We start from the raw sequence: 14,428 nt of genomic DNA on the forward strand, positions 1-14,428 counted from the left end.
CCTCATGCTAACCAGAAGGCTGTAACTGGGAGAAACCTGAAAATTAGCATATAGGCAAAACTTAGAGGAAATGATTGTTATAGCCATGGGTGATTAATATGTATGTGCACAGTGGGGAGAGTTGCAGACCAGTAACATTATGCAGTAATGCTTTTAGCAGATGTATGGCTGTAACAGACAGAATTCTCGAGAAAGCTGCAGAGATGGAAAGGACCTTGTGACAACAACAGCTCCAGCTATATAACTGATGGGCAAATGGCATCAGGAACACTATCTGGGAATTCTTCCCTAGGAATGCCTTTATTTATTCTGTACACATCACTGGCTCAGATGCAGCAAATACTTCAATGCATATAATTTTTAGATAGTCTAATTTACATGTTTAAGATGGAAGCAGATAGCAGCATATCTTTAGAATTTGTCTCAGAACATATACTTAGCCACTACTGGAGGGTAGTTCCTCAATTTTTGTGAAAATGTCAGTTGAAAAGTCTGTAGTCTGACTGTTGGAGGTGTTGATGACTGACAAACTAAAAGCTATCTACATTTTTGATAGGCAGAAAAAGGAGAAAGATAAAAATCTATAGGATAAAAATAGCTATGGATACATCATTGGTTTTCTCCAAAGCATATTGAAGAATGGTTAGAGAGCTATTATTTGTAAAAATCAGAGTAAATGGCCTAGGAAAAATGGTGACTGACATGAATGTCATGAGGTCATCAGATACAGTTTACTAAACTGCAGTTTTTATTGAGGAAATGAGCTATCCCATTAGCTTCAGCTTGTCCCCAAACAAATCTTCATTAATTAACCACTTCTGTGAAGCATGGCAAACAGATCAGTCTTGATTATTGTGAGAAGTCATCAGGGACTACAGCAGAGAAGTCAGTGTAAATACAAGTCTAGGAGAAGACATGCCAGTTGCCTTCAACATCAGCAAGTATTAAAATATTAATGGCAAGAAATAGGAAATCTGCAGTGAGAGTAAAGTGTATGAAATTAAAAGTTCTTTACAAAAATACATTTTAAACAGGCAAACTGATAAGAATCAGCAAAGCAGCTCAAGAGAATAGCAGAAAGCTGACTGGCAGATGACTGTGCATCAGCAGCCCATGAGGCACTAGCAGGCCTTGTTCTGCAAAGTTATTTAATGACATTACCACTTTTGTGATGTGAACTTATTTTCACTTAATCTAATTTGAGAAATGCAACACTTTCCTCTAATTGATGGAAAAACATGACTTTGTAACTTGCTGCACTTTAAAGAAGATGTATGCTAATTTGATTTTGCAAAATCTTTACAAACTGCCCTAGTAGAAAGACACCCACTTCCTCCTGCTACATTATCAAAAAGCAAACACGCACCAGTTTTACAGGAGAAATGTTTTTCATAGCAATATGAATGAACTAGATATTGCTGATGGCTTGAATTAATAATTTCCCTGGGATTCTTTCTCTCTCTCCTAAGAAGCATATTGTCATGCTCCAATAATAATAATAGACTTTTCAGGAGAATAGAATTAGATGATTCCAGATGCCAGATGATGCCAATGCAGCCAGTATGCTTCAGTATTAAAAGCTGACTATGCCTCGGGCCCCAAAGAAGTTAATGTCACATTGAAAGTGAGAGAAGGGAAGCCTAGACCAGGTGTGTATGCCTAATCCTGCACTCATGATTAATGTCACATGTTCCCAATCACTACACTTATGTTGTTTGACAATCACTGCTTATTTTTTGAGATTTTGCAATTACACAGGTTTTGGCTTGGGATAAAAAGACTTTCTTCCTTGTGCTTCCACATAGGCATTGGCCAGAATGGCATGCTAAAAGAGTCCCTGACTCTTCTCCATGCCTGATGGAGAGGCAGTTGTGTGAAGATGGAGTAAGGCTTCCTCTCCTTATCGGCTGTAGCTGGCAAAGTTAGTTTTTTTGCATTTCTTCAAAAGACATGCATGTACCAAACTTAATGTGCTGAGGAGGAGAAAAGACAGATGGTTTGTGAAAAGTGCACACAATTGCAGTGCAAGTAGAAATAACTCCTTTAATGGAGTCATGCTAGTTTGGCAATTGGAGGTCTTTTTTTATCATTGTTTAGCACATGTACATGAAATGTTGTGGCAGTGGTCAATTCACAACAGTGTTATGGGCAACAGGTGCAAGGCACCTGGTATTGCTCCATGCAATTCTGCTGAGCATGATCTCCTTGCTAATTGTGGGGGTGGAAAGAAAGTTACAGCTGCCCCTTCTGTCTCTTCCATTCATGAGAGTGACAGAAACAATCTTGACATTGGGAAAAAAAATCAGTTTTTCTTGTGCCTCAAATTTGTCTGCTGCTACAGGATAGGGGAAGTGTAAATATTTACCTCACTGACATTTCTCAGGATCTCTTTTTTTCTAGCAGCATAATGGAAAAAAAACACCCCAGCATTTGAAAAGATTCCCTGAAAATTATGTTTTACAAGCCATGCCTGTATTATCCCCTACAGTATGGTTCCAGTATTTAATCTTTCTACAGCGAAGGGACTTATGCTTACATTTGTATCTTCTAAAAAAAGATCATAAACTGGATTCCAATAGATTCATGCTCCTGACCCAGACTTTTCTGGTTGTAAAGGTACCTGCAGTGAAATAGAGGAGCCAGATGTTTCTGTGGCACCAACCATATGGAAATTATGAGCTGATTCTGTGATGTTGGCAGCTGAGGACACTCAGCACCTTACATGATTAGACCCTCAATGAGCGAAGTTTGCCGGAAAAGAAAAACCCGTCTCACTTTTGTAACTCAACAGACGGCTCCGATCTGCAATATTGCACTTAAAATATTAAGAAATGTATCTGCAAAACAGATGGGGGAAAGCATTCCCCTTCGTTTGATGAAATTCCAACACTGCTGCTGTGGTCCCACAAATTCCCACAGCTATTTAGGCTTTCTATCCAGTGCCTACTTATCATGTTCATTATTTTCCATTCACTACCTTTGCCAGTCCTTTGAATGCAATAAAGGGATTCTGGACACCATTAACTTGACGACCATCTCACATCCCTCTGTATCTTCTGCTTGCAGGGGAACTGGAGTCTCATCCCAACCAGAAAACATGTTCTAAAATAAGTGTCAAAAACTGACTACACTGGGAGTAAAACCAGAATCAATAAAATGTGCTAGACAGCACACCATCTCCATCTAGTCTACACACCAAGCCACATGTGATGATGGAGTAAAGAGAAGACAAACCATTTTGGAAAACTTCAGGTTAAAATCTCTAGGTGTTACTGATTCTACATAATGAATGAGTTTTGAAGTGCAGGCCACATTCCTGTTTTATGAAACTGTTCTGGACCCACTTTGCTATTCAAAAATCAGTTTCTTCCTTGTCCTTCTTCCTCCCCTTTTGCCAAGTCTTCTCACTTTTTTTTAATTTAACCATCAAACTCTTTGCCTTTCAATAAAAGGAGGTACATAGAATTAGAAAAAAAATAGTATTAAGAGTAAAACCAGATTTAACTGCTACTTGTTTACTGATACATATTTTCTCCATTGGTGCATGTCACCTGTAGGGTGGGCTGTTGTATTTTATTAAGTAAAAATAGCCCACTCACATGTTTTCAGGCTCAGTACCACTTCACCCTACAGGTATTATTCAACCATCCTACCCAAACTCACAGGACATAAGACCAGTCTTCGTACTTGGTATAAATCTTCTGAACTAACTTAGTGGAATGTACTCTCCATAAGAGAGATACATACTTACATTCTTTGTAAGCATTGACAGAAAGAAAAGGCCCTCAGGACTGCAGCATGTATTTTAAGTCCAGAGAAGGGCATGACTGGGAATGCAAATCAGATTATGGGAGGGAGTTCTTATTCATAACGCCATGTGCAATCTGTGGAAGTATGTGACACCTGAACAGATGTTGATGTGCCGCAGGCTGCAGAGTCTGCGTAGACAAGGAGTGCCTGTTCAAGCACTAACTTTGCAGGTAGCTCTTGTGAGGTTAAACACAACTGTCCATTTACACAAAAGGACACTGTACACTTCTGGGTGAACATGATGCAGTTTTTTTGGCTGTGAACAAAGTCTTAGAGGAAGATTTAGAAAGGGTGAATGTTAGTATTGGAAATCTTAACTAATGGCTCCTTGTCCTTATTTATGTCCCTTTTTTTTCTGAAAAGACAGTAAGGATCTTAGTCTTAGTTGTGCATTAATATAATTTCTAAGGTGATCTGACTGCCCCATTGCAACATCCTAAAGAGGGCAAGAGACAGATCTCTTGGAAGTATATAACAAGACGATAACTGACTTCACCTAGATCAGAGCATGCAGCCCAGCCAACCACGCTATCAGAGCTTCCAACACAGATGCAATACTTCACTTTACTTCTCTTTCATCTCTCTGAACACCTTCTTTTAAAAAAAACCCAAACAGGCAAGTGGTAAAATGCCATATGAGCATTCAGGGAACTGTGTGAGATAAGACAGCGTAAGGCCATGGCACCAGGTGATGGCTAGTTCTGTCACTTGGGTGTAAACTACCCTTCATGCAAAATGGAAAGCACCAGATTTTCTTAGGACTTCCTGAGGCAGTTAGATTGGGGTGAGCAGTTAATGGATGAGTTGGGTTTTATTGAAAGCTTGGTTATTTTGGTCTAGTAAGACCCTGATTTTTTTTTTTCCCCACAGATGTACATGGTTTTATTTGACTCTTGGCAAAGTTCAGAAGAGTTAAAAGAAATTGAGGGCAAGGAATTTCAAAACAGAAATAGCCTCTCTGTTTAAACAAAGAGTCTGCCATCACTTATTTTGCTGAACTATTACAATGTTCTGACTTCCATCTAAACCTTCCCAGGGCAATACAGATCTACATTTTACTTTAGCTAAAGACAGAATTAATTTGAAAAATCATTACAGCAAAGAGAATAGTTATCAAGCCGCCATCATCCTGACTGCGCAGAGACAAAAAGTAGGCATCTTTCTCAACAGAACAAGCAAGAGATCTGTCACAGTAGAGAATTCTATGATATTATTTATTGTTGTTTTTTTTCTTCTCTGATAGCTTAGCGCAAATCCTTGATCAAAGCAACTAGGAATTGTTCTGCTCAGATGGCTTACTGCATTTTAAGTGGAATGCAATTTAGCACTCTCCCATCTGACCAAAGCTAAATTCAGTAAGGGAAAACGATTTCCAAAGACTAGCACATCCATTTCCCCCTCGAGAGGCCAGACAAAGGTTGTAGCATTAGAACAGATTACCAGCATCTGCCTACAGTGTGCCTTTGATAAAAGGAACTGTTAGACTGTGATGTCAGCTAGACTGTCCCTCTTTGCAAAATAGCATTAGATGTTTTCCAGATCCCAGTATTTGAGTTGCATTGTGCTTGTTATTGTGCACTGTAAGAAGCAGTGCAGTGCGACTGGTGTAATAGCGAGAAATAAAAAGAGTAAATCACATCTCTGTGTATACTTCAGAGGTTCTGCCACTTTTTTAATGTGCAGTTTTCTTTGATGCCACATTTCCTTTGGGTTTGTCTGTGATATTATTAAACAAGGCAGTGTTTGTTTGAAAAAGTGGTTAATAATATACACACCCCATAGTCTACCATAGCTTCAAAGAGCCAATTACTGTTAGACTGTTGCATAAACACATATTTAGGAAGCATGAAAATGTGCAATTATTTACAGGATCCAGTACCTAATACATCATATTTGAGCTCTGAAATGAGAATTACTGACATGATGAAATATAATGGCTCCAAACAAATTGCTGTAGTACAAGAGGGGCCCCGCAGAGCTGCACTCATTAAACACACTTATTAAAAATTCTTACTTAGTTTTTTGAAAATTCAAAATCACTCAGTCACTTAAAAAGGCTCATCATCACTAAATATCTCATCTGTAACCTCTTGAAAAATGCTATGGCTCAAGAGAGCTTTGTAATTATTATATCTGAGGGCAACCAAAATATTGAGGTTTGTCTTAAAGGAATGATGTGGAACTTACTGCAGGTGGGTGGCAGCACATTGCTGGAGATTGGACAGTAGCACACACTAAAAAGAACAACCTGAGTTATTTTTATACACTGGATGTATTAATTAAGCATGGCCCCTTCAGGAAAGAGGCTTAAGTCCTGCTTCCCAAAAGACAACTGTAGTTAGAAGCTGCCACATTAATTTATTTTAGGAAAATGGCAGGAATTATTAGTGCAAATGTGATCACATTATATAAATTGGGGCATGTCTTCAGCTTACTGATTCAGCTCATTTCTGTCATTGCCATCACAAAAACATTGCATTGGAAATAAGCCAGAAAAAAGAAAAGATTCCGGTCTTTGTTGTATTTTTCCATAAAGTGAAAATTTAATTTTTTGTTCTTCATTTGTTATTGGCATATCAGCTAAGGAATGATGTATCCCTAATGCTCAGAGCTCTGTTATTTTAGAGCAATGAGGAGTGGCTGAGAACCTTTGGATAAAGGTTATACTGTCCTCTCACAATTTAGAAGTGGAAAAGGACTGTGGTTTTATTTTATATTCTGCTACACATTTTACCAGTTTGCAATTATAAGCTGATGCTGCTACAGGAAACCTGCTTCCTTGTGATGTGATTCCAGGCATATTTCAAAGAAGGCTGGTTCCTACTCCTGTCTGTAAGTCGGAAAACATCACCTCCAAAAACACAGACACACAAGGCTATTGAGCAGAGATATTGAAGTCACATCAGCCTTGCCCTGCACCTGAGCTCACTGTTAGGACACCAGACCTGAGCTAAGCTGCTGCCCCTACGTGAGGTAGACCCAACAGGCCAGCCCAAGCCTGATGGCAAAGGGCAGACTTGCCTTGCCGCAGTGAGCAGGAGAGAAGGTTTGGCACAATCCGCTGCTTTTTGGATTGAGGCAAAATCACTGAGGTTTCCTGTTTGTTTATAGGCTTAGAAAAATGTTAATTCTCAGCTAATGAGACTTGAGGCATGCAGTGCTCAGTCAACAGAGCAACTTTCAAATTACTATTTTGCTTGTAATGCTCTCCTGTACATTTGTTATTGTAAATCAAGTGGCATTTTACCTCAGCTAGATGCAGCACATTCAGTTGCTATAACACCCTTAGGCATGGCTGCAGGCTCCATCAGGGGTACTGACACAAAGAATGTGCACATCAGCAGGAGTGAGATGCACAGCCATGGGACCAGGACTGTCTCACTGCATTAGTACACTGGGGGGATCTCCAGCTAACTGGGCCCCTGGAAACACCTATAACAATCTCCAGGTAGTGGTGCATTTGATAACACACATGCCTAGTCTGAAACAAAAGCACAGTTCAAATCCAAATACACTCAGTACTCCTTTAGGGAGAGCTGTGTAAGTCTGATCACCTGAAGTGATTATCACTTTAGTGTGTGCAGTATAATCAAAGGAAATGAATTAATGACTAAAGGTATTTAAGTGCATTCCATACAGACATATGCAAAGGGCTTCCATAAAATTTTTTAAATCTGTAAAGAAATTAATAGAATAACAAATAATGAAACATTACATTTTATGTAACTAATCACTGCAACCTCTTTATTTGTGCTCCAGTAGATAAGCAACCTACTTAGAAGTTTTTTTCATAGAATGATAGAGATTTCTGTTAAAGTTCTTTTGAAAAATCCTACTTTTTCCCATTTAATTTGAGGCTGCCAACTCACAGGTCTCATAGCCATCCTATTCTCAGCATCAGAGAAGGTCCATGGGGCCCTGCAGGGCAGCAGGCTGAGCAAGTCAGCAGCGTACTCTTGCACTGAGGGTATGCCAGGGTAATGCTGACTGTATGCTAGGCAGGTTTTGCCAAAGCACAGCTGGTGGTTTGAGGAAGGTGTAGTGCTGGTGAGACCACATCTCAAGTGTGTGCCCAGTGAGGCACTCCCCAGCATGAAAAAGACATGGATGTTGACAGTGTTAGTGGGGCTGGAGTATGATGGACCCATTTTCAATCTTGGAGTTGCCCAAGCTGTTTGGACAATGGGAGAAGCCACCCACACAAGTGAAAAAAATAATAGAGTTGTTCTGTGCTACTGGAAATGTTCACAAAGTAAGGCAACACATTCCTTCAAGACATTTTAAGATCATAGTTTTGAATGATTAAGATCTTTCTCATATTCTTACCTCACCAAGAGCCTTTGCCCAAAAGTTTAGAAGCATATCAAGCAAATAAAGATTTAGCATAGTGAACAAAGATTGAATACCAAAGGGTAATACTGGTCTTTTGTTTCCTGCATTTATAACTTTGGAGACCACTGTAAACTCCTTCAAACCTAGCATTTTCAGAGGTGGAAAAAATAACTAGGCCATGCTGTACAAAACAAAGTTGTTCTCTTACTCTTTCTCTTTAGGAATTACTGAGCTCTCCTTGTGCTCTCAAGATCAGCAAGTTGCCCTGGGCTTTACCTGAAATTGCAAGGACTGAGCACTTTCCTGCTGTGCTGTGAGGGAAGGTGGACTTCTCGTAAAGAAAACAAAATCACCAAGCTCCATACTGAATGCCACAGGTTGTCTCTCTCCAGATCTGGGCAGTGTCTCAGAGAGGACCAAACAGTTTAAATTCAATATTCCAAATCACACAGAGGAAAGTGGCAGAATGATAAAATATTGATGCAATACACTCCACTACCTGAGCACTCACACTGCAACCCAGCTGTAACTACTGGGTATTCTGAAAGTAGGGACCTGTATAATACTCATTCCAGTAACCCCTGTCTTTCAGGCCATAAAGTTGCATGTGTCTTCAGGACATACAGACTTCACATCCAAAAAGTAAAATGGAATTTATCAAACTTGTTTCAATTCCTTTCCTCAACTGGCATAAAACTACACCACATGTAAACCAATCTAATGCAATCTGCCAAATGTTTGGGTACCATTTCCATGGCTGACTCTTTCTCATGGATCAGTCCTGCTTCTTTTCAGACTCCTATTGTAAGAGCAATGTCCATGAGTGCCTTGCATCATGCTCTAAGTCAGTTAGGAATGTTCCAGCAAGAGCTCTGTTCTGACTTTCTCCCATTAAAAACTTCCACTGACTTCATAAACATGGGTTTTTTTTCAGTGTGATGTGGAGCTTAACATTCATGGAGCTGACTTCTGGGATAGACAAGCTGAAACTTATTCTAGCTACAGTCAGATGCCTCAGAAATTTGAAACAGTGTTCTCCAAGGTCAGGTCCTCATTAGCAAAGAAAAACATTTTTAAGTGCTGGTTTAAGCAATTTGATAGCAGATCCAAAGGCAGAATGCATTTCAGGATTACTCAAGGAAACAGGAGGAAATGAACCATGTAAAGTATTTGTCAAACAGTTTTCTACACTCTGCAAATCTATTTTAAGGTTCAACATCTGCATGAAGGCCTTAACTTAGTTATATTTCTTCAGACCTTCTGTGGATATATCTTAATTTTGGTATAGATCCAGAAACCAATCCTCGTTTCAACTGGAAATCACATTTGAAATCCTAATGCCTTGTTTCCTTTTGAACAGAGCAGTCTCTGAAAGGACAGTTCTGAGGAGTCCAAAAGAGCTTGGACGCATCAGGCATACACTCAGTTACAGCTTCCTTAGCCACAGGTTTTCATTTTATTTTAGAATTCGGGCTGGCACAAGTCTATTTTTAAACTTGTTTGCATGTTATCTACCTGTCTATTTATTTCTTTATTTTCCATTGGCCTGGCAGCCCCTTAGAGATTTTCCAGAAAATACCTGACCCATCTTGGTCAGATGTTCCAATGAACAGAAGGAAAACAGCTTGCTCAGCTGAAACACAGTAATTAGCACATACTGTGGTAACTCTCAGTGCTTCTCTAACCTGCTGGCCACACAGCATGATTTCCTTGGGATTTTGTTTATTTTGCTTTTAAGCAGAAGTGTAATATTACTGGGAATCACCAGATGGCATTGCTGCAGATAACTTTGATATTTCTCATTACCTGACTCTACACAAGATAGGTACTGAGGAAATACTTCTTGCAGTCTAGCACAGAGTTCTTCCTGATGTTACTACTTGAGCTCTGTTAGAGAAATATAACTTTTAAATTAAACATATGTGGTCTCAATTTTTATGCACATGTGCTAATACGCCTGAACCCTCATGATGTCATAAGGTTTGTCTGCAGCACAGGAATGGGCACAGCTGCACAGGAATGGTTTAGAAACACAGACACAAGAAATGTAGGTTCTTTACACTACTTTAAAATTTCATTGCTTCTTAATTACTATATTCTTTAAGTTCATTGAAACGATTTACGGACTTAAAATTGTTAAAAGACTACCTATTTAGCGGCTGAATCTTTTGGATGAAGAGCTTCTGCTACAATGGTTGCATCTGCAAATAACCTGGGATTGAATTATGTAATAACTCACAGCTCATTAAATTCTTCTGAAAAGACTAAATGACATGGGTGTTAATTTTTAGTGCAGGCTATAGTGTATAACATATGTCAGCACTTTCAGAGCTGCTCTACCTCCCAGCCTGCACAGCTCCAGTCCCAAGGATGGCCATGGCTGGTGCAGGATGCAGCTGCCTCCACGGGTACCACTGGTGCTGAGTGAGCAAGTACAAGGGTGAATGGACCTTTACAACTGCTTAGCTTTCAAGGCATGATGAAGTTGTGACATGACACCTATTCATATTCCCATATAAAGGGGCAAGATTGCATTTTCTCTTCTTCATTTCAAAATCCTTCATTTAAAGACAAGGATAAAACATTGAGATTTCCTCCTGAACAAAGGACTAATTTCCCAGATACATGCAGAAACTTCATTTTGGTGAGGTTAGGATTTTTCTTCCTGCTCACAGTGTAACATTTCATTCCATTGATGACAACAGGTTTGTGCCTACACCACCATTTTTTTACACTTGGCTTCATTTTCAGCCAGATACAGTCACCCCTCAGTGTCTCTGCAGCAGTGCTAAACCAGTGCAGGCTGCAGAGGCCACCAGTCTGGCACTCACCTGCAGCTGAGCTCTGTGCCATAGTGAGTACACGAGCACCATATTTACAGTTAGATCGAGCCCATCCTCAGGAACTGAGCTAGAGATGTATTCTTAATTGCAGAAGTAAACCTCCAACACTATGTGGCAAAAGGAGACTAAAACCTGAGGCTGCCACCACCATAGCAAAGGCTAACAGGCAGAAGTAAGTGTGATTTTTGTTCATGGTGCTTGATTAATATTTTTATCCAGATGCCCTGGAAAGCTCTGGGTCATTGCTCTAGAAGAGTAATTTTGAATCCAGTGAACATGCAGATCTCCTGCCTTTTGCATCATCAAGTTGGCATTTTCCTGGGCTTCCAGCAGTCAGAGAAATTCCTAATACCAGTGTATGATTGCAGCTTTATGTGTTAGTGAATGAAAAGCCATGTCACTAAGGGAATTGCTCATGTTGATGAAAGGAATCTTGCTTGGTTGAACAGGCAGAGGTGTTTTGGGAGCAAGAGGACAGTTCTCTCATTTGGAGATGTCAAATCCATAGTTTAGATCATAACTGCCCTCATGTCTCCCTCAAAAGCATTTGAAACCACCTCAGTGGAGACAGTTCTGAGATACTCTTCTACTTTCTTCACATCTGCTTAGCTGTTGTGCCATTTCCCTCCCATTATATTAAAGCAGATATTAATAGAAACCACTGATGATACCTTTCTTGTTTTGCTTCTGTGAGCTAGCCACAGGGAACAGCAAGGTAGTCAATATGGATGTTTTTGAAAGGAATTAATTCAGTTCTAATCCCTATTAAATGGATAGTGGTATGTAAGCCAGGTAGTAAAAAAGACAAGTTGTCTGAAATGCTACCAGTGGAAGGGATAGGCCCTTGGGAGACCAAGAATTAAAAAACGAGAAAGATAACTCAGTAAAATTCCCACAGCAGAAAATAGGCACTACAGCAGTCTTTAAACGCTTCTGTGTATGTCCAAAGAGAGTACAGCAAATCATTCCTCTCTGCCTGACTACAGAAGCAGTAACTCAAGACAGACTCACTGGATTATGTTTTCCAGTAACAGAGTTTTGTTAATATAATTTTTTAATAAAGTCTGCTACCCAGAGAAGAGACCAGGCCTGTATTTGTGGTTGTACTACAAAAAAGGGAGCATAAACAAGAGGTAGTTTACAATAAAGATGTTTCTCTTTCAGGTTTTCCAGTGTTTTTGGCTGATACACACAGCAAACCTTCTCCATTTATACACCATCATCTCCAAACTCAGGCATCATTTTCCTAAGTGACAGGAACAACCTCTTACATAAAGATAATGAAAAAATAGTTATTTTCTTCTGTATTAACAATCACAGTTGGTTTTTTTTTTTTTTTTTTATAAAGGAAAAGTGTTAACAAAGCCATTCTCAAAAAACTGAAAAACCACTCTGGGATCAACTAGAGTTGCACACTGAAAAATCCTATCCTTCAGCTTTTGCCTCAGAATACATTTGACACAAACTAATACTGCACAATGAAGTAACACACACCTTATGCAAATCCTGTCTTTGTGGTGTGGTGCAAACCCTGTGTGCACACAGATTATTTCTATAGCAGAAAAAAACATGAATACCTTAAGGGTTAGTGATTTAGATGAGAACTGCTCCTCAGCATTTGTTAAAAACACTTTGATGTCTGTGATGTACTGTCAATATACTTCCAACAGTACTTAGAGTTGATACTTCTAGAAAAATCTTGAATTTAGATGAACCTTTCTGGTAAAAGGACTGAAAGTATTTTTTTTGATGATATAAACCAATTGACAAGAGGCTTTATAAGGGTTAGTGATTTAGATGAGAACTGCTCCTCAGCATTTGTTAAAAACACTTTGATGTCTGTGATGTACTGTCAATATACTTCCAACAGTACTTAGAGTTGATACTTCTAGAAAAATCTTGAATTTAGATGAACCTTTCTGGTAAAAGGACTGAAAGTATTTTTTTTGATGATATAAACCAATTGACAAGAGGCTTTAAAAAAGACTGGAGTGAGAGGTAAAGAACTTACAAGGAATGAACAACTGAACCTGTGAGATAACACACAAAAAGGCAAAAGTTTACAGAAAACAGAGATTAAAGAACTGCAAAAAGAGATAATAGGTACAGTGAAATACTCATTCAATATTAGTCAAGAATATGAATAGTAAATGAAGCTTGTGTAAAATAGTGGAGTGGATTCACAGAAGTCAAAAGAAAGAGGCCCTCTCATCCTTCCACAGGGAAGAGCACACACATGTATGTAATGGCTCCTGCTTCTTGCTTTCTTAGTGAGAGAGACAGATTTGGATTTTGGTTTGACTTGCTTTCTCTTCCCCTTAAGCACTATTCTGGAGACAAAATCTGGAATTCATCATGGTTATTTCCAAAAGAAAAGCATTGCCAAAGAAAACCTCAAACATTAGGCTGGAAGTCTCTCATTTAGATTGAAACCTCTCTGTCCTGTAAGGCTTGAATAGTTTGAAGTGCAGAGAGAATGTACAGCAAGATGTGAACATGCATGTTTTGACCCTGCATACTGCTTCTTCCCACCTCTTAGATGTGGCCTAGAGAGCTGTAACAGTTTCTCCAAGCCAGTAAACAACACATCCAATAACTTGCAAGATCACCTCATCTTTGTAGAAACCTCAGCAGAGGGACCCTCCTCTGGTGGTAGGAGCCAGCAGAGCTACTAACCCAGAGCCTTCTTGTTCAGCCTTGCCAAATTGTGATTGTTCTTTTGGGGAGGAGAGCGAGAGGAGACATGACCTTGAACTTCTCTTCTATGTGCTTTTAGCTCAGAATAAATTAGCTTGGACATAGGAGGAACCAGAACTGCATCAGCCATGATGTGTGTGCAATTTGAGGCTGATTAATCTGTCCAGCTCCCTGGTGAAATACAGACTCTCTTACGGGCTTGGTGTCGGACTCAGAAGAGCACATCATTGATCTGATGGAGCTGCACAGAAAAGTACCTTCCCTTTCCACCACCCGTCTGGATTTCCCTTTGTGTTACTCACCAGTACTGCTCTGGATGGTCCTCACCGTGGTGGTTGTACGTGGGGGAGATGAAGACCGCAGCGATATGCACTCATCATCCTGGGAACAGCCCTTCTCAATGGCTCTGACGTAGCTGTGGCTCCGCATGCGGAAACATCCCGGCATAGGCAGATCCAGCGCTTCCACTGCCTGAGACTCGAGTTCACTGAACACCGACTCGCAGACAGATTCAAACTGACCATTCACCTCCATCTCACTCACCTGTAGACAAAGATCAGGCATGTTCATTACATCCCATACACAGATACGATGGCCAACATCTCTTAGAAGATCCCTTCACACATGAAGAAAGGTGAATGGCACATAAACACATCCCATAGTACAAAGCAACAATTGTGAGGGGAAAAAAGCAATGTACAAAAGGGGAGACAGAGGCATTGGGCAGAGATTCAGAGATTCTTGGC

At 39.8% G+C, this 14,428-nt stretch overlaps 1 protein-coding gene across 1 annotated transcript in view; it reads right to left on the reverse strand.

Moving 5' to 3' along the window:
• Nucleotides 1–14,428, reverse strand: part of LOC103806307 (disks large-associated protein 1-like) — a gene marked incomplete at its 3' end in the record, with an annotated part of 61,676 nt that overhangs the window by 14,603 nt on the left and 32,645 nt on the right. Inside the window, exon 3 of the mRNA XM_009078988.1 lies at nucleotides 13,985–14,225. Within this exon, the coding sequence (XP_009077236.1) occupies nucleotides 13,985–14,225 (241 nt within the window). The remainder of the gene's footprint in view (nucleotides 1–13,984; nucleotides 14,226–14,428) is intronic.

Source organism: Acanthisitta chloris, unplaced genomic scaffold, assembly GCF_000695815.1.
Source record: "Acanthisitta chloris isolate BGI_N310 unplaced genomic scaffold, ASM69581v1 scaffold8497, whole genome shotgun sequence".
Taxonomy (NCBI): Eukaryota; Metazoa; Chordata; class Aves; order Passeriformes; family Acanthisittidae; genus Acanthisitta; species Acanthisitta chloris.